The sequence below is a fragment of the Chiloscyllium punctatum genome, chromosome 45, assembly GCF_047496795.1.
Source record: "Chiloscyllium punctatum isolate Juve2018m chromosome 45, sChiPun1.3, whole genome shotgun sequence".
Taxonomy (NCBI): domain Eukaryota; kingdom Metazoa; phylum Chordata; class Chondrichthyes; order Orectolobiformes; family Hemiscylliidae; genus Chiloscyllium; species Chiloscyllium punctatum.
In genome coordinates, this window is record NC_092783.1 from 50337478 (window position 1) to 50365168 (window position 27691).

The window sequence follows — 27691 nt, forward strand, 5'->3', positions numbered from 1 at the left end:
ACCTGTAAATGGCAGTTATTCATGTTTATTCTTTGTTTCCTGTTCATCAATTTTCTATCCCAGCTAATATATTAACTCCTGGGCCTTGAGATCTTATTTTGAATAGTTGGATCTGTGGTGCCTAATAAATGCTTGCTGGAAATTGTATCCAGGGGTTCTGTTTATCCACATTGTTGGTAGCAAATTAGTCAAACATGATTTTCCTTCCACCAAATTATGTTGACTCTGCCTGATTGCATTCAGAATTTTCGGCTATAGCCTCCTTAACAATAAATTCCTGTATTTTTCCCAATGACCAATATTAGACTAGCCAACCTGTAGTTTCTTACTATTTTTCTCCTTCCTTAATTAGGGGTGTTGCACTCACTATTTGCCATCTGATGGGACGACTTTAAAGTCTCTGGAATTCTGCAAGATTAAAAGCAAAGTGTCTTTTATCTCAACAGCCACTTATAAGACCCTTTGGTGAAGTGTCTCAGGACCTGGGAGTTTGTAGGCTTTTAGTTGTAATAATTTTCTCAGTACCCTTGCTCTGGCAATTGTAATTGTTTTGAGTTCCTCACTGTCTTTCACCTTTTCTTTTCCACACCTCACCTCAAGGAGTGAATCTGTCTTGCATCCTTGCTGAAGTAAAATCTCAAAATTGTAGACAGTGTTCCGCTCTGGTTTAATGATTTATCTGTATTGGTTCAAAATTAACTCTTTGTTTTCCCATTCTATGATCAGACTAACAAAATAACTCTCCGTGGTATTTTCAAAGCTTGTCAACTTACCTGTCACTTTTAAATGTTTGTGTTTCTGAATTCTCCTTTTAAACCTGTAACATAACCAACTGTCATTACTTTGTACATCCTGTTCTTTTTGTCGTAATGGTAAGCCTGTTCTTTATTTCTCTGTATCTTTTTTATTGACCATATTTCCCCTACAAACCACTCTTTAAAAAATTTACCTTCCTGTTTTAAGCCTTATTTTTAAATATGCTGTGATCATCTGGGAAAATTTACTGCTTGCTGTAACAAGCATGATAAGGTTGGATTTAAATCCTGTCAGTCCCCAAGGTGAACTGGGGCTGTGATACGTCGGGCTAATTGTAGCATGGGAGTGTATCCTTGCATCCCATCAGTGAAATGTAGCTTCAGTTGAGAAAGGCAGCAGCATATCACTGAGGCATCCAGGTTTTAAGTCCATGCTGATTTCGCCAGTAGTCTAGATAAGATGAAAGAGATGCAGTTGTCCTTGATTTTTCTCTCTCTCTTTGAGGAGGAGGAGCGTCAATTCTGGTCACTGCTTGTCATCACTGTGCAGTGATCACTGTTTGCAATGTGACAGAATTGGATTAGGTTAAGATTGAGCTTGGCTTTTGCAGTAATACAAGAACCCTCCAACTTCTCAGTCTAATCTCCTTTGAAGAACAGCTGAAGTTAGGTTGAGGTGCTAGCACTTAACCAACTGTCACATGAGAGAAAACCCTGGGTTTTTCTTAAAGTAGATAACGTTTTGTCCTTTAAAATGGAAAGATTAATGTGTGAGCCTGCCTGACTGCTGTGTAAAAGTCATTATGAAGTACTTATTGATTTTTGGCACTTTTTTGGCATTTTAATAGAGAAGTGCTATTAGATTGCTTAATCAAACTAGGGTAGACCGGCAGGAGGCTGGAAGAACACAGCAAGCCAGGCTCAGGTTCTCTACCATCAGGTGGAAGAGAAGTTGACATTTTGGGTGTAACCCTCCTTCAGGATTGGGGGTGGGTGTAGGGGGAGCTGCAGATAAAGGGGGAGGTGGGGCCAGCATGGTGAAGTGGGGATAGACAGATAGATGTTATGATCTGGTTGGTCAGTGGGAGGAATGAATCCAGTTGGTTGCAGAGAGGAAGGAATGGGCTGGGAAGGGAGGGAGTCGGGGAATGGGAATGAAGGTTATTTGAAATTGAGGAATTCCATATTGAGTCCTCAGAGTTGTAGGCTGCCCAGGCGGATGATGAGGTGTTGTTCCTCCAATTTGTGGTTTGGTTTGTTGTGGCAGTGGAGGAAGCCAAGGATGGTCATGTTGGAAAGGGAGTGAGAAGGGGAATTAAAATGGACGGTGATTGGGAAGTCTGGTTGGCCCCTGCGGGCCCAGCTGAGATGCTCAGCGAACTATTCCCTAAGTTTATGTTTGGTCTTCCTGATATGGAGAAGACCACATCGGGAGCACCTGATGCACGGCCAGGCAGTGGTAGTCTGGAGACAAAGGCGGGACAGAGGTAGTCTATGATGCGGAAGCCAAATGCCAACTCTCCAACACCATGTCCTAAAACTCCCTTGCCCACGATCCCACCATGACCCATTGTGCCAAAATCACTCGCACTGTCTGTGTCCTCTGCCTCGGGTGATCTCCTCACCACTGCCTCCAAATTCAGTCCCCCAGCCCCACACTGTCCAGTTCTACCTGCTCCCCAAGATCCACAAGCCCAACTACCCTGGTCATCCCATCGTCTCAGCATGCTCCTGCCCCAGTGAACTAGTCTTGTTCTACCATGACTCCATCCTCTTCCCCCTTGGTTCAGCGACTTCCCGCCTACATCTGTGATACCAACTATGTCTTCCGTCTCTTCAGTAACTTCCAGTTCCCCGGCCCCCAGCACTTTACCTTCACTATGGATGTGCAGTCCTTATACATGTCCAGGCCCTCTGCTTCTTCCTCTCCAACAGATCCATCCCGTCCCACTCCTCCAATACTCTCCTCCACCTGATTGAACTAATCCTCACCCTCAACAACATTTCCTTCAACTCCTTCCATTTCTTCCAAATCCAGGACTGGCTGTGGGCACCCAGCCAAGCCTGCCTCTTTGTCGGCTATGTTGAACAGTCCCTCTTCAGAACCTACATAGACACTGTGCCTCAACTCTTCTGCTGTTACATCAATGACTGTATTGGTGCAGTGTTCTGCACCCAGGCTGAACGGGAGCAGTTCATCAACTTCGCCCACAACTTCCTCCCACCCTCACATTCACTTGGTCCATCTCGGACACCTCCCTCCCCTTCCTTGACCTCTCCATTTCCATCTCTGGTGACAGTCTCCAGGCAGACGTTTATTACAAACCCACAGACTCCTGTAACTACCTGGACTACACCTCCTCCCACCCAGTATCCTGCAAGAACTCCATTCTGTTCTCCCAATTGCTCTGCCTCTGCCGCATCTGTTCAGATGTGGAGACATTCCTCTCCCAAGCAACCCAGATGTCACCTTTTTTTAGATTACTTAGTGTGGAAACAGGCCCTTCGGCCCAACAAGTCCACACTGACCCTCCAAATAGCAACCCACCCAGAACCATTTACCCTTCACCTAACACTACGGGCAATTTAGCATGGCTAATTCACCTAACCTGCACATTTTTTTTGGACTGTGGGAGGAAACCCACGCAGAAACGGAGAGAATGTGCAAACTCCACACAGCCAGAGGCGGGAATTGAACCCAGGTCTCTGGTGCTGTGAGGCAACAATGCTAACCACTGTGCCGCCCACCTATTTTGAACAACGTGCTTTTTCTCCCTCTGTCATGTAGATAACCCTCCACTGCACCACCTCCATTCCCTGTTCCACTTCTCTTAAACCCTCCCCAAACACAATAAAGACAAAGTCCCCCTTGTCCTCACCTACCACTCCACTAGTCTCCGCGTCCAATGCATCATCCTTCCACCAACTCCAATTAGACCTCACCACCAAGGACATCTTCCCCTCCCCACTCCTCTCTGCCTTCTGCAAGGACTGTTCCTTGGGTCTAAATCGCTTGGTTTGTGCCCCACTCCCCACCAAGGTGCCCCCCCACCCCCACCACCGAACCCCTGGTACCTCAGCTTGCATCCGAGAAAGATGTAAAACCTGTTGGCACGCCATCCCTCTCCCCTCCAAACAGTTCTTTCAGGTTCACCTGCCTCTCAGGTTCACCTGCCTCTCTTCCAACCTAGTTTACTGCATCAGGTGCTCCCGATGTGGTCTTCTTGACATCAGGGAGACCAAACATAAACTTAGGGAATGGGTTGCTAAGCATCGGAGCCAGGCCTGCAGTGGCCGAATGAACCTCCCAGCTCCGCCCATTTTAATTTCCCTTCCTATCCCTTTCCAACATGACCATCCTTGGCCTCCTCCATTGCCACAACAAACTCAACATTGAGTCCTCCAATTTCAAATTACCTCCCTTCCCATCACATGACTCGTCTCTCCCCCTCCTTCCACTCCTCCCACTGACCAAACAGGTTGTACCTTCTACCTGTCTTCACCTATCCCCACTTCACCACCGTGCCCCCACCAACCCCCATACCCACCCCCAGCCCTGAAGAAGGGTTACACCCGAAATGGCGACTTCTCCGCCACCTGATGTTGCCTGGCTTCCAGCCTCCTGCCTATCTACTTTGAATTCCAGCATCTGCAGTTGTTTTGTCTCTAATCAAACTAGGGCTCCATGCACTTGCAGTCAACTGCACAAATCAATCAACCACAAATAGGTGTTTTAACTGACAGGTTGTGATCATGTATAAACCAGTTGTTTTGGACCAGTGTTGACTCCACTATTTAATGTTGGGTGTAACCTCAGTTGTATTCAAACTGGAGAGTTCAATTGCATTGTCATAAGTAAAGGTTCGTTACCTTGGTGAGTGAGGATGTGCTGTTGAAATATGGTTAAAAATCACACAATACCAGGTTATAATCCAACCGGTTTATTTGGAAGCACTAGCTTCCATCAGGTAGAAGAAGCAGCACTGCGAAAGCTTGTACTTCCAATTAAACCTGTTGGACTACAACCTGGTGTTGTGAGATTTTTAACTTTGTACACCCCAGTCCAACACCAGCACCTCCAAATCTATTGAAACATATTTACTTGTTTACAGAGTTAGTTGATCGCAGCCAGTGGAACAGTTGCCCTGAGTTCTCTTTGACCAAAGGACCTAAACATCTATTACTGATCTCTTGTTCAGCTCCATGGGGACAAATTACTGCAGAAGCAGTAATCTGTACTGAAAACAACTCGGTAAAAACAATAACTACAGATGCTGGAAACCAGATTTTGGATTAGTGGTGCTGGAAGAGCACAGCAGTTCAGGCAGCATCCAAGTAGCTTCGAAATCGACGTTTCGGGCAAAAGCCCTTCAGGAATAAAGGCCGTGAGCCTGAAGCGTGGAGAGATAAGCTAGAGGAGGGTGGGGGTGGGGAGAAAGTAGCATAGAGTACAATGGGTGAGTGGGGAAGGAGATGAAGGTGATAGGTCAAGGAGGAGAGGGTGGAGTGGATAGGTGGAAAAGAAGATAGGCAGGTAGGATAAGTCCGGACAAGTCATGGTGACTATTAGTGAGCTGGAAGTTTAGAACTAGGGTGAGGTGGGGGAAGGGGAAATGAGGAAACTGTTGAAGTCCACATTGATGCCTTGGGGTTGAAGTGTTCTGAGGCGGAAGATGAGGCGTTCTTCCTCCAGGCGTCTGGTGGTGAGGGAGCGGCGGTGAAGGAGGTCCAGGACCTCCATGTCCTCGGCAGAGTGGGAGGGGGAGTTGAAATGTTGGGCCACAGGGCAGTGTGGTTGATTGGTGCGGGTGTCCCGGAGATGTTCCCTAAAGCGCTCTGCTAGGAGACGCCCAGTCTCCTCAATGTAGGGGAGACCGCATCGGGAGCAATGGATACAATAAATGATATTAGTGGATGTGCAAGTAAAACTTTGGATGTGGAAGGCTCCTTTAGGGCCTTGGATAGAGGTGAGGGAGGAGGTGCGGGCGCAGGTTTTACAGTTCCTGCGGTGGCAGGGGAAGGTGCCAGGATGGGAGGGTGGGTTGTTTGGGGGTATGGACCTGACCAGGTAGTCATGGAGGGAACGGTCTTTGCAGAAGGCGGAAAGGGGTGGGGAGGGAAATATATCCCTGATGGTGGGGTCTGTTTGGAGGTGGCGGAAATGTCGGCAGATGATTTGGTTTATGCGAAGGTTGGTAGGGTGGAAGGTGAGCACCAGGGGCGTTCTGTCCTTGTTACAGTTGGAGGGGTGGGGTCTGAGGGCGGAGGTGCGTGATGTAGACGAGATGCGTTGGAGGGCATCTTTAACCACGTGGGATGGGAAATTGCAGTCTCTAAAGAAGGAGGCCATCTGGTGTGTTCTGTGGTGGAACTGGTCCTCCTGGGAGCAGATCCGGCGGAGGCGGAGGAATTGGGAATACGGGATAGCATTTTTGCAAGTGGTAGATTGGGAAGAGGTGTAATCCAGGTAGCTGTGGGAGTCGGTGGGTTTGTAAAAAATGTCAGTGTCAAGTTGGTCGTCATTAATGGAGATGGAGAGGTCCAGGAAGGGGAGGGAGGTGTCAGAGATGGTCCAGGTAAATTTAAGGTCAGGGTGGAATGTGTTGGTGAAGTTGATGAATTGCTCAACCTCCTCGCGGGAGCACGAGGTGGCGCCAATGCAGTCATCAATGTAGCGGAGGAAGAGGTGGGGAGTGGTGCCGGTGTAATTATGGAAGATCAACTGCTCTACGTAGCCAACAAAGAGACAGGCATAGCTGGGGCCCATACGTGTGCCCATGGCTACCCCTTTGGTCTGGAGGAAGTGGGAGAATTCAAAGGAGAAATTGTTAAGGGTGAGGACCAGTTCGGCCAAACGAATGAGTGTGTCGGTGGAAGGGTACTGTTGGGGACGTCTGGAGAGGAAAAAACGGAGGGAACAAATGCTGGTGATCACAGCAGGTCAGACAGCCTCCATGGAGAGAGCAAGCTAATGTTTCTAGTCGATAAATAACTCTTTCATCAGCTGAAGTGAATTGTGGAGGGGATAGCATTTATGCTGTAGTTTGAAAGGGGTGTGGGACGCTGATGGAGAAAAGGTGTTAGTGCAGATTAAATGATTGGAATGTGAAAATGGCAGAACAATAGTGTGTCTCCTGCTAGACTTGAAAGGACAGTAACTGGACTGGGATGGGAGGGGAGGGGAGCATATGAAAGGGAAGAAATGGGAATTGGCTCATTTTAGCTCTAACAAAGCCATCTCAACTCAATGTTAGCCTGCTGTCTCTTCGTGAATACTGTCTGACCCACTGTGATCTCCGGCACACTGACACCCCTCCCTCCCACATAAATGCTGTCCCCTCCACAATTCAGTCTTATTCAGTTCCATTTTTTTGAAAGTGTGTGGCCCCAATATCAACAAAGAATGTGATCGGGGCTCTTTTTTCTCTTGTGGTGTGACACCTGTCGAGATATGCATTTATGTAACATGAACTCCAGAACTAGAGGGCATAGGTTTAGGGTGAGAGGGGAAAGATATAAAAGAGACCTAAGGGGCAACTTTTTCACAGAGAGTGGTGCGTGTATGGAATGAGCTGCCAGAGGAAGTGGTGGCGGCTGGTACAATTACAACATTTAAAATGCATCTGGATGGGTATATGAATAGGAAGGGTTTGGGGGGATATGGGCCAGGTATTGGCAGATGGGACTAGATTGGGTTGGGATATCTGGGTTGGCATGGATGGTTTGGACCGAAGGGTCTGTTTCCATGCTGTACATCTCTATGGCTCATCTTTAATGTTGTAAAAATGTCCCAAGGTGCTTCACAGGATCATTATCAAACAAGAGTTTGGTGCTGAGCACATGAGAGAGTTTGGAATTGGCAACCAAATGCTTAGTCAGAGGTTGGGTTTTCAGGAGTGCCTTAGAGAGATTGTGAAGCTTGAAGCTTCAGAAGATTATAGAACTGGGGTTACAACTGGTTTGAGGAGAAAGTGAGGATTGCAGATGCTGGCGATCAGAGCTGAAAGTGTGTTGCTGGAAAAGTGCAGCAGGTCAGGCAGCATCCAAGAAACAGGAGAATCGACGTTTCGGGCAAAAGCCCTTCAGCCATTCCTGAAGAAGGGCTTATGCCCGAAACGTCGATTCTCCTGTTCCTTGGATGCTGCCTGACCTGCTGCACTTTTCCAGCAACACATTTTCAGCTTAAAACTGGTTTGTCCTACCAACCTAATAATGGATACTTGGTTAACTGTCATCACATGAGGCACTGTCTTCAACAGCAGAAGTGGGGAAAAAAAACAATTGTACCACTGAAGTTAAAATGGAAAATGCTGAGGAAAAGTACGCCCAGAAGGTTGTGCTGAGTTTGTTTCTCACATTTTCTTTTTTATTTCAGTTTTCCATCCTCCATAATATTCTGCTTTTTTGTTTGATTTGTGCCACTGAATTTGTAACAAATTACGAGAGAAACTCAGTAGATCTGGCAGCATCTGTGGAAAGAAAGCAGAGTTAAAGTTTCAAGTCCAGCGACTACTTTATCCGCAGTTCATCTTTTATTGATGAGGCCGTGATGAGGAGGTGTCAGTGTTGTACTGGGGTGGGCAAAGTTAAAAATCATACAACACCAGGTTATAATCCAACAGGTTTATTTGGAAGTACTAGCTTTCAAAGGGCTGCTCCTTTGTCATGTAGCGAGTGGGGCAGGATCATAGGAGACAGAATTTATAACACACGATCATAGGATTCCTGTTAAGTCTTTCATCTTTTAGAATGGATTGCAGGTTTTGAATCATTAATATGTAAGTCCTGGGACTTTTTTAAAGTCACATTCTTGAGATAACTTAAGGGTTTATTTTTTTAAAAGTGACATCTCAACTCAGTCAGTGCATTAAAGGTGTGAGGTTAGTCTGTCTGTATTCCAATCTTGAGTCAGACTGGTTCTATTTCCAAAGTAGGAATTTACAACATGTCACATGGATTGACTGCCTACAGATTGTGTTTTTTGAGCAAAATAGAATGTGCCTAAATATATAATTCTGCAAATGCAAATTCACCTCATAGGTGGGGGGGGTGTGTGTGTATGCGTGCATGCATGCATGCATGTGAGGGGGACAGAGTATGTGTGTGTTTGGGAGAATGTGAGTTTGTGCGTGTGGTAGTGTGCATGAGTGTGACAGTATAAGCCTGTGAGAGTATGAGAGCGTGGGGATGTATGTCTAGGTGTGTATATAGTGTTGTGGGGTCACCTGGACCCCAGGTCCCAGTTGAGGCCACTCTCATAGATATCACACTTGGCTATCAGCTTCTACTTGACCACTCTGCATTGTTGCATATCCTGGAAGTCCACCTTGGAGGACGGGCACCTGAAGATCCTAGGCTGAGTGTCCCTGCCTGCTGAAGTGTTCCCCGACTTCTCTGTCTGGTGATTGTTGCATGGTGTCCATTCATGCATTGTCATGCGTCTGCTTCGTCTCTCCAATGTACCATGCCTCAGTGCATCTTTGCCTGCACTGTATGGACATTTTCCAAATCACATGAGCACCAGCCTTGTATATGGTTTATTTAAATGGCAGTATTTGTGCATTTATTTTGTGTTAAACTGAAGAAACTGGTACACTAATTTGGGCCCTTACAATTGTTACATGACATATTTTAAATATGTTTGTTAGTGCATGCTCTTAGTGAAAGCGTATCATTTTGTCTGTATGTGTAGTGACTCAGAACAGCAAGATTAGATTACTTACAGTGTGGAAACAGGCCCTTCGGCCCAACAAGTCCACACCGCCCCACTGAAGCGCAACCCACACCATACCCCTACATTTACCCCTTACCTAACACTACGGGCAATTCACCTGACCTGCACATCTTTGGACTGTGGGAGGAAACCAGAGCACCCGCAGGAAACCCACACAGACACTGGGAGAACGTGCAAACTCCACACAGTCAGTCACCGGAGGCAGGAATTGAACCCGGGTCTCTGGCGCTGTGAGGCAGCAGTGCCACCGTGCCGCCCACAAATCTGGGCTTGTACCAGTGTGCTTATCTTGGGAGATTCAGCTGGAGAACCAGTCACCTGAGACATCTTTTTTTTTACAAATTCTCTAGCAGGGCTGAGTTTACACAAGTTATCAGTGGTGGAAAGGGACCTCCTCCAGCTGAGGAATGAGGAGAAAAAAAAATGAATTTGGCAGCAGACCTCTAAAGATCTGGCCATTTATTGCAAGGTTAGATTTGAATGTCAAATTAGTCAGTCAATTAATCATCTGGATATCTTGAACCTTAAAAGAGGCTATTCACAGACATGTTAAGCTATTCCAAGGTGGGGATTTAATTATGAACTTACATTAGTAAATGATGAACTGTTGTCTCAATTAGAAGAAACCCCTTTCATATGAACATTCTCAGTTACTTTGTCCTCATAGTGCCTGTGTCTTTCTCTGAATTTCCATAATAAAATGCAACATTGTTAGTCTCATTGGCTGTAGTGTTGTTGGTTAAGTCATGAGTCAGGGCCTGAGCTGACTCCAGAGCTTGCTTTATGGCAATGCTTGACACTAATGCTGTATTTGTGTTGTCATCGGTTTGGTTAGTTTGTGTAGTGGAAATGGAACAATAGAGGAAAATACATTTGGCCACGTTTTTTCAAATCTTTGACACAAATTTAGATGATGTAATTGACTTCCACAGAATTATTATAGCAAATAATGGGTGGCACAGTGGTTAGCACTGCTGCCTGTCAGCGCCAGAGACTGGGGTTCACTTCCCACCTCAGGCAACTGTCTGTGTGGAGTTTGCACGTTCTCCCCGTGTCTGCGTGAGTTTCCTCCCACAGTCCAAAAAAAATGTGCAGGTTAGGTGAATTGGCCATGCTAAATTGCCCACAGTGTTAGGTGAAGGGGTAAGTGTAGGGGAATGGGTCTGGGTGGGTTGCTCTTCAGAGGGTCGGTGTGGACTTGTTTGGCCAAAGGGCCTGTTTTCACACGAAGTAATCTAATCTAATCTAATCTAAAACAAATGCAAACAATAAAAATACACACATTGAATGTGCCAGCGGTCAAAAATTGACGAGAACTGCTCTCAGTGATAAACGGACCAGATGTATCTGGACGTACTTGGGCACATTTATTATGCCTGGTGACAAGTTAGACTTATTCCAGTAAATGTTGCCACCTGCATCCTGTTTGGCACTAATTCTGGCAGTAAATCCCTTTCCTTCGATTACATTGATTTCAGTGTATTTGCTCTTGTTTACAAATATTGTTTATGGTCTCAAAGCATCCTGCCTTTCCAAGTTTCTTCAGTTCCCACTAGCTTGCACCCAATGGTTGATTGATGCCTTCTGCCCCATCTTCTCTCTTCCCCTCTACTATACCAGTAGAAACTGAGCTTTTCTTTGTCCAAGCTGAAATGTTTTCTAAACTCCCAAGACCTCCACCACTCTCCGGTCCCTGGTTAACCTTTAATCACCTACAGTAGCCTGTATCTTAATTCCTCAGTTGCCTGGTGTGTTCTTTTCCCATTTCACCTTGTGAAATGAGTTGGGACGTGGGTCCCTGACTGTGTGAATGCAAGTAGATAAAACCATATGGAAATGGTGACAGAATTTAGGGTTTTAAAACTGAAACAAAACCAACTTATACCCCTGAGAGGGTAAAGCTCCACTTTGCAGAAAAACAGACATGGAAAACTAGCAAGATAAGGGATGGCGCAAAAGTAAAATTAAAGGGCTTACAAAAATGCACAAAGCACTGATTGTACAAACAAAAAGCAACAAAGCACCTTATAAGAAAGAACCACTAAAAGGGATTATGAAAGCAAACTTGCAAGGGACATCACAATCAATCCAAAACAATTTTATAGTTAAAGGGCAAGTGGATGGTCAGAAGCAAGGTTAGCCCACTAAAGGGTTGAAAGAAGGGATATTGTCAATGACTATGGGGAAGTAGCAGACATGTTGAATAATTACTTTGCCTCAGTATTTACAATAGAAAAGAAGGCTAGCTTTCCAGAAGTCACAAAGAAATTAATAATGATTCGGGACAGGGACTGTGAATAAAATTAGCGTAAGTAAAACATTGTTAATGAGGAAATTACAGAATGAAAGTGTGACAATCCCCAGGACCTGATGACTTCTAGCTATTGGTGGTAAAGGAGTAGGAGAGCACATTGCAGATGCCCTAACTATAATCTTTCAAAGTTCCCTAGATACAGGAGCAGTCTTTTTGGAAGAATGCGCATGTCAATCTGCTTTTTAAGAAGGGTGAAAGAGGAAAAGCAGGGAATTACAGACCCCAATTAGCTTAACATCTGTAGTGGCGAGTCTGTAATTAAGGATGGTAACAGAGTCTCACGTATTCAGTTAATCAGGGAGAGTTAGCATGGATTCATGATAGGTAGGTCATGCCTGACAAACCCTATTGAATTTTTTGAAGAGGTAACTTGGGTAGTGAACAAGTGAATATGTGGACGTTATTTATATGGACTTTGAGAAGGCATTTGATCAAGTCCCACATAAGAGACTGTTAGCCAAGGTAGACACCAACAGAATTGAGGCTAAATTATTGACATGGCTAGAAAATTGGTTGGCAAGCAACAGAAAGGAGGGATAATGGAGAGGTCCTCAAATTGGCAAGATGTGACCAGTGGTGTCCCACAGGGGAAAAAATGAAAGAACTCTGAATGCTGGAAATCTGAAGCAAAAACAGAAGTTGCTGGAGAACTCTCATCTTGGAGATAAGATAAAAAGTGTCTTATAAAAGGTCGTTGGACCCGAAGCGTTAGCTCTGCTTATTCTCTGCAGATGCTGCCTGACCTGTTGAGTTTCTCCAGCAGTTTGTTTTTAAGTCCCGTAAGAATCTGTGTTAGAACCTCCCGATTATTCACATTATTTATTAACGACTTGGTTAATGACATAGAAAGTTGTATATCAAGTTTGCTGATGACACACAGTTCAATGGCATTGTAGACAGTGTAGATGAGAGCGTACAATTTCAAAGGGATATTGATAATGAATGGGCAAAATTGAGGCAGATAAAATTCTTTATAAGCAAGTGTGAGGTTATCCATTTTGGACTGACAAGGGACGGAGCATGTGACTTTCTAGATACCATGAAATTAAATACAGTGAATGTTGAAAGATACTTTGTGAGAGGGTGGGTTCAGGTGCATAGATCTTTAAAATGTCATGAACTGTTGCTGAAAATATTCAAGAAAGCTTAATGGTATGCTGGCCTTTATATCTAGAGAACAGGAGTACAAGGATGCAGAAGCTATGCTGCAGTTGTACAAAACCCTTGTTAGACACCACTTGGAGTACTGTCAGCAGATCCAGGCAACAGGTTAAATTCCGAGCCAAGATTACACACATTAGGTCTGTTTCCTCTAGAATGTAAAAGGTTAAGAAGTGAGCTGATTGAAGCCATCAAGATATTAACAGGGAAAGACGGGGTGGATAAAGATAAAGTATTTCCACTGGTTAAGGATTCTAGAACTAGGGCACATAGTGAGAATTAGGACCAGACCATGCAGTAGAGATGTTGGGAAGCACTTCTACACACAGGATAGTAGATGTTTATAACTCTGCTCCCCAAACTGCAGTGGAACCTGTTAATTTTAAATCTAGATAGATATTTGGATTAGTGGTGCTGGAAGAGCAAAGCAGTTCAGGCAGCATTCAAGGATCTGCTGTGCTCTTCCAGCACCACTAATCCAGAATCTGGTTTCCAGCATCTGCAGTCATTGTTTTTACCTCTAGATAGATATTTGTTAAGCAAAGGTATTGAGGGATATATGCTAAAAGCAGGTATATGGAGCTAGGCTACAGATCAGTTGTGATCTCATTGAAAGGTGAAACAGGCTCGAGGGGCTGAATGGCTACCTGTCCTATGTTCCTGTTACTAAACTGAGCAATGGTTAGATCAGCAGTGATTTTCAGTTTTGGCTGTCCTGTCTAGAAAGAAAATGATCATAGGGTCACCAAGTTGATCCCAAAGATTGGAAATTAAAATTGAAAGCTATGTTCTGACTTTACCTGTTGACCAAGAAATTTAGGCTTTTGCCCGAAACGTCGATTTTGAAGCTCCTTGGATGCTGTCTGAACAGCTGTACTCTTCCAGCACCACTAATCCAGAATAAGAAATTTAGGTACAGCTTTAAAGTAAATTTTAAATAATTTTGAAAGGGTGAACAGAGAGAGGCTATTTTCTCTAGCCATAGCATCGTTCAGAAGTGGTCAACAATTTCAAGTCATATGAAAATGGAATATAATGGAAGTGGCTTGCTTCAAAGTTGGCGAACATAGAATCCCTTTACTAGTGAAGACCAAGATTGCACTTTTCCAGGAAATGATGGATAAGTATGCTTTCGAGAGAATTGACACAGATGGATAGAATGGCCTTATTTGTGCTATAAACCATAAGTCATTTTATGGGGTAAGTCATCTTTAGTATTCTAGGAAATCTGTTTATATTATTATCCCTTTCTACAGGTCACGTGCCTGACATGCAACTACAAATCCAACACCATTGAACCATTTTGGGATCTTTCACTGGAGTTTCCAGAGCGTTATCATTGTCTTCAGAAGGGTGCTACTCAACTTAAAGAATGCACTCTGACAGAAATGCTGGCAAAGTTTACAGAAACAGAGGCTTTGGAAGGAAGGATTTACGCTTGCGACCAGTGCAACAGTAAGCAGTGCTCCTTTTAAGTGAGCTTTCCTCTCCGATGAGCTCTCTGACGCTTGCTATCCAGACTTGAAGTACTCAAGACTTTTGCACCTGTGGAATAAGTATATTCTTAGATGTGCCTAGAATTTTTGTTTTTAATAAGCCCCTCTTGCCCTGTTCAGATATGTTATGACACACTTCCAAAGCAAGTGAGACTTGATCCCGGACTATCCACAGCTAATCCTGTCCTGACTATGCTTACATAAGCAACGATAATCACTAAATGGAAAGCAAGAGCAGGAATTATGATTCTAAAGGTTCTGACAGCATTTGAAGTGCCCATACAGAGATGGCAAGACTTCATAAGGACAGGGATCATCTCTGGAATTTTTCTGGCCTGTATGGCTATTCACTGCTTCAACAAACTGAAGCATTGGGAAAAATACTAAATTGTGGCCACTTTATGGGACCTTAAGATAACACACAGATTCATACTTCTTTTACCATGTATTTTTCTAGTTGTCATTGTATTGTTCTCAATTACTGTTAGATCAAAAATACCTTTTGAACATTTGCATCGAAGGATTAGTCCACTCAGCACACTGTTTGGTCTAGACTTTTAACAACAACAAAGCGTTCCTTGTCACAGAACAAACTTAAGCTGTGAAGCATTGCTATAAGTAGGACAGTGATGTATACCAGTGCATCTGATCTTAAGTACTTTTATCTGAAAGTATGATTACCCTTCTCTTTGTCTGTTTCAGTAAAATATCAGTTAAAGTGATACATAAGCAACAGCATAGAGCAATTGGGCCAAATGTCCTGTTTCTTTGCTATGAATTTTATATAATTCTGGCTAATTATCTCTCAGGTAAACGAAGAAAATCCTCGCCAAAGCCCCTCGTCCTGACAGAAGCTCAAAAACAGCTAATGATATACAGACTACCTCAGGTCCTCCGTCTGCACCTTAAAAGATTCAGGTAAGATGAATTTGCAGCAGCTGCAAAAGCTTGTGTTCCTATCACAGTTGCTTAATCTATGACTATTTTAATTGGTACGTTTGTCATTTCAGTGCTCAAATGGAGAGCACTCTTGAATTAGAAATCTGTGTTCAAGTCCCACACCAGAAACTGCACTATCAGAAGTGCAATCTTTCAGATTAAACTTAAGCTAAAATGCTGTCTGCTGTATTGGCATCTGCAAAGAATTCCATGGCGCTATTTCAAAGAAGACTAGGGAAGTTATCCCTGGTGTCTTGACCGATAGTTATCCCATAATCGACATCACTGAAAACAAATTATCCAACAATTATCATCTTGCTGTTTGTAGGAGATGCTCACTCAAACTTAGGTGCCGCATTACACAGCGATTACACTTCAGAAGGACGCTTCATTGGAAGGCATGAAATAAAAGTTTTTAATTCTTCTTTACTCTTTCCAAGAAAATAACTTCATTTTGATTAGAATCTGAGCTTAGTGTAGTCAGCATGTTGAGTCATCAGTGAGACCATTCTAGTTGCAGACTAGTTTCTGCAATATTCAGTCCGTTTTGTTTTTTTTAAAATACATATTGAATTAAAGATTTCTTACAAATCTTTTCATTCCTCTTAAATGCACATTGCATAAATGTGGGAGTTCCTTGGACACCCCCTAAAATAAATGTATTTGATATTTAATTTTATCAATATGATAAGCTAACCTTGAACTGAAGTTACCACAGACTGAAACAAGTTGGAAAATCCTAAGAGAATTGGTGCTCTGTCTTTCATTAGTGAAAAGCAGATGATGGCATTTGTACTGTGTATGAGAAGGCTAAGTTCCTCATGTTAGTAACCATTTGTTGCCGGAGCACTGATGCAGCAAAACATTGTCTATTTATTGATTGATTACTCTAGGCGTGACAGGGATATTAAATGCATATTGCATGAATTGTCCATTTCTGCAGTAGTGTACAGTCTTGGCGAAGCAGACAGCATATCCTCACAGCATCCTTTCCTGGCCTGTCTTTGATTTATCATACTACTTGTCTGGCAGTCAATATTGGATGCACAGAAGTTTCCTCCTCCTAATACAATTCTTTAGTGCTCCCTGACCACTACTTCCATCTCTCGAGCTGTTTTAAGTTGAGAAATAGCTTTCAGCACCGTTGTTGCTCTTCACCTTGAAGAGTAAGTTTCTGACAATGTATCTGCACCATCACCAAGCCTGTGTACTTTCAGTCCACAACATTGCTGAACTCTTGTTCCTATCTCAGTGCATTCACGATTGGAGTTGACAACCTTGCCTTTGATACTTGATAATTTCAATGCTGTCCTGACTGGCCTTCTAACATCCATCCCATATAAGTTTATGCTCATCCACAACACTGCTTGTATCTCAACTTGCTCTGGATCTCATTCCCTGTATAGGGAAACCTCGATTATCCGAACAAGATGGATGGACATTATTTTGTTCGGATAATCGATTATTCAGCTAATCGATTAAATGCCTTTCCTGTGGGGCACAGAGTTTTTAAAGTCTGCCCACCGTTCAGGAGATAGCAGCACACCCCCTGCGCCCCCAACTCCATCCAACACCGCTCCCGCCCGCCCCCAAACATGTCCAACACCACCTGCCCCTCCAACATCACCCCCAACGCCGCTGCCCCCATCCCTGTTCAACGCTGCTTACCCCCCACACAACATTTTACTGTAACTTTTTGATAGGTTCCACATTTGTCCTGTGCAGATTATTTGGGGAAGGGCGGGGTTTAGGATATATCCCTCTATAGAACTCCAGGGAAGGTATGGGGAGAGAGAATGGGCAGGTGGTCAGTCATTTGGAGATGGTGCCTGTTTAATCACTGTAAACAAAAGACACGATCAGTGTTGGAAACGCATCTTTGATGTAATGTTTCTATTGGGACCTCAAATTTCCTTCAGATAATCCGATATTCCAATAATCGAGGTTCCTCTGTATTTCTGACCTCCTGGTCTGACATTGTCTTAAGTTTGAAATTCTCCTCCTTGTTTTCTGATTTTCCCCTATCTACTTAGCCTCTTCCAGACCTACAAATCTTTTCAATTTGTGCTTTTCCACTTCTAAATTCAATTCTTAAAACCCAGCTGTTGAACAGATCTTTGGACGTAGGTCTCGTTCTCTCCAGTGACTTCGTGTCAGAAGTATTTTGATATCACTCTTATTTAACTTTGGAAAGCAGCAGCATTTTACCTGAGAGATTGGTCTAAGGCAGAGGTGGGGAACCTTTTCGTGTTGGAAGGCCGCATTATGTTTGTTGTAATCTAATAAGGCCGCATCCAAGAAACTTCAATTATATATTCTTCAAAATTCACATTATTTTGTAAAAATCTAACTACTATGTACTAACTTTTAAAAAATGAAAAAAAATGTTAATTCTAAAGTTAACTAATCTTTGTTCTGACTGCTTTTTGTAGGAAAGCATTTGAATATTTGGTTGCAGCATGGGGGTCTGCAGTTTTAGCCCTCATGACTTACCAATTTTCTAATTGTGGCAGTCAGTCTGTGAGGATTATTTTGCTGAATTTTCTTTTACTCTCTGGTATTTTAAATGCATTCATTTTAAGATTAAAATAAAAATAAAGGACGAAAAAAACATATTAATAAAAAATAAAAGATTTGTTCTGCAAAGTTTAGATTCATTCAAAAGGCCACACACAATGGCCCAGAAGGCTGCAGGTTCCCCATCCCTGGTCAAGGGCTTCCTTTTGATTCTCCTCTTCCCAATCGAATCTGCCCCATAAACAAGAGCCTGCTGTATAGCATTGCTGTTCTGGTACAGAATTTTGCTCTAGGTTTAGCACTATGTATTGGTGCTCTGTTTCATTGCCCCAGCGACAACTGATATTTTATACCTTTATTCATTTGAATTAATTCTCTGTGGTTAGATATCATGACACCTTTTATTCACTATATTCCCTTGCTTTTACCAATTGATGCATTTGTTCTGTGGGCCTAATTTTTACCCTGTTAAATAAACCGATGTGTAAATGCCCTCTTTATTTTCCTCACTTTATTTCTCCCCCTTTCTTCCTCTTGCCTCCTGCAAGTGTTTATCCTTTTTTGGTATTAAAACATGGGTTCCACAGTTCCTTCCAGGTTTTGTAGGAGTGCAGACAGCAGCACTCGAGAGTGTGACACACAGTGGGCGAAGAGGCAACCTGTGAGTTAGGTCTATGCAAGGTCCTGCAGCAATCTTAACACAACCAGACAGTTTCAGAAACCAGTGAAGGGAATGTAGGGGAAGCATTTCATGGTTGTTGGTCATTCTCTAGTTCCTTGCCCCAAGGATAGGTTATTTGTGTGTCCCTGTAACAGTGAATGCAATGCTAAACATCACAGCAGTAAGCAATTCTGCATTAAGATATTGTGGAAGTGTTAAGCTATTTTGGAATGCATCGTAGTCAAGGCATCTCCTGTCCTTGTGCACAACTTTCTGCTGAGGTACTGAGCTGCGATCAGGAGGTGCTATCCTGGTTAATACGGTTTTCATTATATTTGCTGCTTTTCCTACCGTGGGAAGTCTATATCCCTGCTGTGGCTGAGATAGCTAACTCAGCACGCACCAAAGATTAAACTTTTCACCTTTTGTTGTTGGGAATTGTTGTATTTAAACAAACTAATAAAATGACTTATTTTTATCTGGTTATCTTATACCGAATCAGTATTTTTTACAGGGCATTGATGTACTGTACTCGTGTTCCTTATTTCCCTCTTGATGCAGCTACTGTGTTTTTAGGTGGTCTGGCCGCAACCATCGTGAGAAGATAGGGGTGCATGTCAACTTTGACCAGGTATTAAACATGGAGCCTTACTGCTGCAGGGACTCTTCCTCCACTCTTGGCAAGGAAAGCTTCATATATGACCTCTCAGCTGTGGTGATGCATCATGGAAAAGGATTTGGCTCAGGACACTATACCGCGTACTGCTACAACACAGAAGGAGGTCAGTATACTTTTATTGAGAAAGGGTCTTAAATATCCATTACTATGGAAGTACAATGATGGAGCTCTTCCCCTCGACTCAAAGCTCCCGGAGTCATTTCTGAATTCATACTCAGCAGGGTGGATTTTATAGTGGGTACCACAGTGCCCAGTTGAAAAACTTGGCATCCCACTCCTGATTGTATTGACGTGTCCACTGCTCAAAAGAATGTCCTTAAGAAGATAGTCTTGCCTGACTATGATGCCCTCTGAGTACGAGTAGCCTGTCAACCTCCATTTACCTGGCAGAACCAGAACGATGACTTTTTTTGAGTTATCAAAGGGTTGTTGGCCATCATCCAAAATTGGCATCAAACGTAGTAATTTCCTTCTTAACTGCAGCTTCCAATGAATCATAGTGTATGTTAGCTATCTTCCCCTTCTAAGCGAGATATTCCAAATTAGGAATGAGCATAGTCCTCTCTAAAGAAAATCACTTGAGTTTAAGTGTCATCATTTTAGTTATGACCACAATTGCACAAATGTCAATTATTTCCTGTGGTGACACCAATATGTGCAGTGAAGTTGTCAGTCTTGCTTACTGAATGCTGTCTGTCTCAAACTTGCAAAAAGACTATCTTATCATTCTCCCCACTTTCAAGTTTGCTTCTTTCTGAATCCTGCAAGAGAAAATATGATTGTTGCAGTTTTGTAGAATATGTTTGAACAATTTGTTGCCGTTCTCTATTTTGAAAAGGATTATTTGAGGTGAATGATTTATCACAGTGAGGAGTGTTTGCTTGAAATAGCTAAACCAGAAAAGAAATAAAATAGCTAAATAATAATGAAAAGTGCAAAACAATCTTACTCCAGTCTGTTACTTTCCTCCTCCAACTATTTCAAAACTTCCAAGATGTTATATTTCTTCTGATCACTTTTTCCCAAAGATGTGATGTAGGTCAGACTGGCTTAACAAAGTGCATTTAGTGGTGTAGAACAAGTCCACAGATGAAATAGCTTCCATCCTGTAGCCCACTGACCCTGTCTGAACAGAAGGAGAATGGCCATTTGGATAAAATAACAGAAGGCTAGTGTCATTCAAGGAGGGAGTGGCATCCGCAAGAGTGAAATGAGGAGTGGATAAGACTTTAGGATTTGTGGGGGAGTGCAGTTGCATATCAGACTATACGTAATTTAATTGACATATTCTATATGAATAAATATTCTGAAAATAAGAAACACTACATTTTACAAGTCTGCTGTATCTTTTTTTCCCTCTTTAGAGTTTTGGGTCCACTGTAATGACTCTAAGCTAAATGTGTGCAGTGTGGAGGACGTGTGCAAGACCCAAGCCTACATTCTCTTTTACACTCAAAGAACCGTGCAGAACAGAGTGGGGTTTGTCACAGACATGCATTCTGAACCTCAGGTGCCAACCAGAAATCCAGAGAAGAACAGGAGACTGACCTTCCCCTAGCATGGGGTGCAAAAATCATTATTGGAATTCACTGAAACCATCCAGCATCAGCCATTGGGAACCATGTTGGGGCTGATCAAACACAGATGTGTTCTCTTGCGGGCTACAGTTGCCATAGGGCTCGTTTACTGAAGCATATATAGCCTTCCTATGCATAATATGGTAGGGTTTAATTCCGTACTTGTCAATTAAAATGGTTTTTTTCAAAGTGTCCAACTGTCCCAGGTCAGATGATGTGGATGTGTATGGTATCAACATTCCTGTTGCAAAAGTTTTTCTTATTCCCCATCCACTCCCCCCAAAACAAAAGGTGGCACATCTATTGTCAACGTTTATGTTGCTGGCTAATCTTGAGATGCAACATTTCTGATACTTGCTTTCATCCTTTAACTCCCAGAAGGTGCCTTTGTTTACCACATGATTCACTGACTGAACATAGGTACGCGTGTTCAACCCATTCTCATTGTGTACTGGATGCAGAATTGTTTACTCCCTGTGGTGCAATAGCAAGCTAAGCTTGATCTGATTCACTAATTCTGCATTTTCACATCATGGCTAGGGCTGTTTCACATTTGCATTGACCCTGCACTAATTATTTCAGGCTCCATTGTACCAGCTATGACTTGCCGCTAATGCTGCAGAACAGTGAAGAAACCACAAGAGAAATCCTTGTCCCTTTGCTCTCATTTTATGATTTTGTACTTTATTTAAGTGTAAGGACTCGTGCTTTGAAGAATTACTTACAACACCAGTCTCCTCACTAAAACTACTTACAGGCTTGTATGAAACTTTATAAGATGTTCTTTTTCTGATAATGTAAATCCCTCTGTTGTGAGTCTGATCGCTTCAGAACACACTGTTCTTGGGAGTTAAAGCAGCCATAGTGATTCAATGCACTTCTGCAAACTCTTCCTTGCCTGAGCTTTTGTATGGATTTTGTGTGAGGGTAGGGATTTAGCGTTTTCAGCCAAGTCCTGGTCTTTATATAGTATGTGCGTAGCTGATCATGCAACAATAACATGGCAGCTTTGGAACTGTAAGTTATGATTTTTGCAACAATTTCAAAATAAATGTGGGAGATTAATTTGATTCAATATGATTTTACATGTGTAAGTAGTCTTTGCCAATTGTGTGACCTCCCTTTTCCATTAAGATTTGGTTTAACTTTGATAATTCTTTTAGGAATTCGGACTATTCAGAACAAAACAAAAACACAATTCTGCTGCCTTACAGCTAGCAGGTTTGAATATATTCCCAGTTTTCAGAGTAATGTTGCCCCAAGGGCTGTTGGCCACAGTGGGTTGCAACAGCATTGGTTGGGCAATTCCTTTGTCTGCTCCTGGGATCTCACTGAGTTAACTAATCTTTCCCAGTATAATGATAGTAGTGTCCCTAGACGAGGTGGGTTGGAACGAAAATCAGTGAGGAATAGCCCCAGTTGCTGCTGGAAGTTGTGCCTGTTCATGTCAGGCACGTTCTGTCAACACAAGATGCTGAGCGCTTGTGGGCCTGCACTGTAGCGTGGGTCACCTCCTTCAAAGGGAGGAGCGAGAAAAGGAGGAATTTAGTATACGTTTGTAGTGTGCCAGCATAATAAACCAGAGAGAGAGAGAAAGGCGCAAGTGGGGGGGAGGAGAGAGGGAAGAGGGAGGAGATCTGCTGTTGTCAAGTCGCTGATACATATACAACGGTGAGAAGTTTGGTTTGTTGTCTTTTTTTTTTCCTGACTTAGTTCGATGCACCTTAGGGGAGATGGGTAAAGCTGCGTGAAATATGGTGCCACTGAGTTTTAAATCTTATTTGAATTTGTTATTCCTTTTCCAAGTGGGATTTTTGAGAGGTTCAGCATTTGGCTCCCAGGTTGGTGCCAGTGCATCACTCGGCTGGAGATCGCCCTATGCCTGCGCAATGATTTTTTTTCTCTCTGGCTGATCCTTTCCTGTTCCTCAGGGGACAGATTGCTCTCTGTTTTGCCATCCTTCATCCAGCAACTCAGACAGTGAACTGGCAAAGTACTCAGGAGGATGAAAGTTTTAAATATTTGTTGAGACAAATTTGAATTCACTCTTGCCTTTTTTACTTTCTTATCTTCTCCTTAAGTTTAGAATTTGCTGTGCTATTGGAATGTACTGCTTCCCCTCACTGCAATCCATCCTCCCAGTTGTAGATATTTTTACTTAACCTGTTCAGACACCTGTGGAATAAGTGGGACTTAAACCCAGGCCTTCTACCCTAGAGATAGGAACACTACCACTGCACGACAGGAACCAATTGTAAACTTGGTGGCATCGGTTGCTCTGCCCATCTTACAGCAGCACAGTGCCTCAGTGATTGATGTTGCCTCACAGCGCTAGGGACCCAGGTTTGATTCTTACCTTGGGCTACTGTCTATGTAGAGTTTGCATGTTCTCCCCGGGTCTACCACCCACAATCCAAAAATATGCAGGTTAAGTGAATTGACCAGGCTAAATTGCCTTAGTCAGGGGTAAATATAGGATAGGGGAATAGGTTTGGATTGGTTACTCTTTGGAGGGTCGATGTGGACTTGTTGGTCCAAATAGCCTGTTTCCACAATGTAGGTAATCTAATCTAGATTCTGGTTCACTTGGTCACTTGAATCACTGCTGGCTATCACTTGCTTTGTTGATTTCTAACATGAACAAACAATGGTGCTTCAAAACTTAAGATATTTCATATTTAGTGTGACAGCTAACACGGGAGGCCATGTATATCAGTTTGTTATAGCGAGGTACCCGTCTGCTTTCCACCAACACAAATGCTTCAGATCCTCTATGCATATCATTTGATAATGAACTGCCAACTTGTTAGCAATTTGCAAACCATGACAACCTTTTACATCCTCTTGGAAATATCAAAAAGTCCAATTTGAGCCACATAAAAGGAAACGACAAGTACTGATTATGTTGTTTCTGTAAGCTCAATAGAATATGGTGCATAAATGCTACTGTGGTGCCCAGAACAGTCAGTGGCTGAGCTTTTTATGTAACAAATTGCATGCAGCACCTGCCTGCTCATCAGTCATTGAATTTAATCTGAAAGCCAGTTGACATGTATCAAAATAAAGTCAGAGCTGGGTCCCCATTTCTGTACTCTTGGTACCTGCTTGCAAGTTGTAACTTTGTACCATGCATCTAAAATGAATTTGGATGTAGAAAGCTATATGGGTTTCTGTAAACGAGTCCTCATCCCTATTACGATACAGGTACAGCTCGTGTTTGGTTAAAAGTTATTTGCTTTTTGCCCACCGGGCTTTCAGAAATTGCACGACCAGACAGTTTTGTGTTATTTGATTCCAGGCTCCTCTCCAGTTGTTTGGAGTGGAAAACAATCCCAAAGCAGAATAATAGAAGGAAATGTATTCAAACACCAGCTCAAATAACTTACTTAGGTTTGACTTCACTGAAAATTGAGCCTGAAATGGTGCTATAGGTTGATGATCCTTTTCATTTATCTTAGGCAAAACTTTTTATGCAATAACAGTGCTGAACATTGGAGAGCAAGGTAATCAGCCAAAACCACCACCTTGTTACATCTACCATATGAAATAAAAATGAACATGAGAAACAAATTTTGCAAGCTCATAATGCCACCCAGTGATGTCTTAAATTACCTTTGCCATTGATTTTGAATAATGGAGTGGAGAATATATTAAGATGATACCAATATTTAGCGCAGTCATTACATTTGCTGTCCTAAACATCCAGGAGAAAGTGAGGACTACAGATGCTGGAGATCAGAGCTGAAAATGTGTTCCTGGAAAAGTGCAGCAGGTCAGGCAGCATCCAAGGAACAGGAGAATCGACGTTTCAGGCATGAGCCCTCCTTCAGGATTCCTGAAGAAGGGCTCATGCCCAAAACGTCGATTCTCTTGCTCCTTGGATGCTGCTTGACCTGCTGTGCTTTTCCAGCAACACATTTTCAGCTCTGTCCTAAACATCCACACAAGATTTCCTTCAGCACAGGGCTACCCTTCATGTGGCTATTCCTTCAATTGCAAACTTGACCTAAATATTCTATCTGGGGCTTCCTATGTGGTACAGTTCTGCCCTAAAGAAATTTTGTCTGTAGTTCGTTCTCTAGTGCAGTACTGGCTTAACTATCCAATTTAAGATTTATTTTATTTTATTTTGGCAGGACAATCTGATTGTGTCTGGCCTCACAGACACTATTCTGGTTCTTTGCCGTTTCAAAAAGAGCGACAAAGCTTTGCCAATTGTGGAATAGCTTTTCCACTTATTAGGTTTGCAATTCCACATTGAATAGCTCAATTGTACAGCAAGGGAAGATTCCATATTAACACAAACAAATTATTGCAAGTACGGGACATCTGATATAAAAACAGAAAATGCTGAAAAACACATTAATTCAGACAGCATCTGCACAGAGAAACAGCGTTATAGTCATAGCATCATACAGAACGGAAACAGTCTCCTCGATCCAACCAGTCCATGCCAACAGTGTTCCCAAGCTAAACTGACCCATCTGCCTGCAAATGGCCTATATCCCCCTCAAACCTCTCCTATTGGTGATCTTATCCAAATGTCTATTAAATGTTGTAACTGTACCTGCATCCATCACCTTTTCTGGCAATTCATTCTACACATGAGCCACTCTGTGTTAATAAAAAGGTTGACAATCCTACATCTGAGCCTGCATTTGGTTGATGCTAACTGATCTCAGTTGGGGTACTAGGATTGGCCTCAAAATCTCTAAGTTGGAAAAGGATAATCTGCAGTCAGTTACATATGTTGGAAGTGGTGTTGGGTATTAGTTGTGATATTTCCCATGGTTGAATAGTATATTAGCCCTCAATTTTGAGGGGAGTGGTGTGAACAATGACAAATCGAGCAATGAACTGGAATTCAAGCAAAATATCCAAACTTCTGAATAACAAAATGCTGCCCTTATATATGATTATATAATTTTGAAAGCAAATATCTTCCAAATTGGAGCTTGAGGGAAGAAAGTACCAATTAAGTATCAAAAACTTAAACATGAGCTATTTATGACTTGAATTGTAAGTTCCAGTTGTAATAGCAAAACAAAATTTTCCACTTTGTCTTAAACTGCATTAAGTTCAATACATTCTTGAGAGAAATGGCTGTTTGCTTTCTTCTGTTGACCAATGGTGATGTATGTTCCAGTTTGTTCGAGAGAAATCTGCCAATATATTGAGAAATCTTTTGAAAATATCCTATCTTTTGAAACGTAAGTTTTTTCCTTAGTTTCTCCTATCAAATTACTTTTGGCAAAAATTATCTCATGGTATTTTTAAGAGAACTGCTTCCAATCTTTTGAATTTTCATGCAGTTTCAAAATATTGAGTAAAATAAAACATTGAACTGGAGTTAACTGAAAAGGTTTCCATTTTATAAGAAAAATTAAGTTTGACACTATTGAGATAGATTATTTTCAGTGTTATAGTCTTGTTCACCTCTGGTATCTAACCAATTTTCCATTCTATTAACGTATGAATGAAGGAGATTATATAAAAATAGATTTGATTTTAAGTTCTTAGTGTCAGTCAGATTAATTTTACAGGTAAATCCATCATTGCTTGATAAATTTGAACTAGATATAATCTTGCTTTTGCACTATGTAATGAGGTAGCAAAAGACTGATCCATTATCGACAGTTTTGTTCTGCTTACAACTTGCTAACACTTGGTCGAGAATTGGCACTGATGTCTCATTTCTTGAACTTCAGTAAAACGATCAGATCAGAGCAAGTCAGCTGTTCAACATGGGGCAGATTGATATTGTATTGCCATGAATCAGCTCCACTCAGAAAAGTATTTCCTTCAGCAATCATGGTGTAAACAGCTATTTTACCTGGCAGACAGTGAGGGTTTTAGAGGTTTTAGATAACTGTTTGTTTGAGGCACTCCAGAACAGCTATTGCCTGGTGACCATCCCTGACCACAAACCACAACCTTAAGAAGGGAAACCATCAGATGATCAGCCATTTTATTAAAACATTCTGATTCAATAGTGATACATAACTATTGCAGGCCTGGTTGAATTATCACGAGTTGACAGTGGTGTAAACTGGATCCAGTGCTTGCATGTCACAATTAACGCAGACATCCAGCAATACAACCTGCCAGCCAGTTGCACCTCCTCCCTATGTATAAAGCCACATCACTCCAGTATTGTCTTAATTCCGCAAAATGACTCTGGTTGGGGATGGCGAGGGGGATTTCCTATGTGGATATTGCATCAGTACAGTCTCCTGGTGAAACTGTTCGAAGCTGCCTAAGTGGATTCAGTGCATTATCACGAGATAATGGTGCCAGGTTTCTGTATAATTATGGCATTTAGGTCATAGAGCTTGTTGAGGGATTGTGTCTAAATAGTACTTATGTATTACACATCCTGTCCACCGTTGCCCTGTTATTTTGGTATCTACTTAAATTGATAGGAATTTACATCTTAACACCAAGATTTAATTTTACAAATACGCTTGAAAACCAAATTGACGGATCAAAGATCATTATTTCAAAGTGAATTAGAAAATTGAGCCTGAGAAATATAATGATATATCCAAGATTTATTTTGGACTCGCAGTAGCAGTTCCCAGTAATGTAAATCCAAAATGGACAAGGGGAATTGGTAAAATGGATTTTGGAGGTGAGGTCAGATGTGTGGAACATAGAGGTAGAATTAGACTATTCGGCCCTTCAAGCCAATTCCACCGTTCAGTTAAGAATTGTTAAATCTGCACCTCTGCTGCATTTTTATCAGCCTTTGCTCCATATCCCTTGACAAATTTACACAATGAAAAACAAACCTGTCTCAAGGTCCGAAAGCTCGGGGCGGGGGGGAGGGGGAGAGAAAGTGCCAGACTTCATCTACTA

The 27691-nt window shown here is 42.4% G+C and overlaps 1 protein-coding gene across 2 annotated transcripts in view; it reads left to right on the top strand.

Moving 5' to 3' along the window:
- usp49 (ubiquitin specific peptidase 49) overlaps positions 1-24618 on the top strand; it is a 68198-nt gene extending 43580 nt beyond the window's left edge. Inside the window, exons 4-7 of one of the 2 annotated variants that reach the window (XM_072563723.1) lie at positions 14221-14419; positions 15270-15378; positions 19139-19359; positions 20621-24618. In XM_072563723.1, the coding sequence (XP_072419824.1) occupies positions 14221-14419; positions 15270-15378; positions 19139-19359; positions 20621-20814 (723 nt within the window). In that variant the 3' untranslated portion in view covers positions 20815-24618. The remainder of the gene's footprint in view (positions 1-14220; positions 14420-15269; positions 15379-19138; positions 19360-20620) is intronic. The other variant, XM_072563724.1, reaches the window with a different exon arrangement.
- The last annotated feature ends 3073 nt before the right edge of the window (positions 24619-27691 follow it).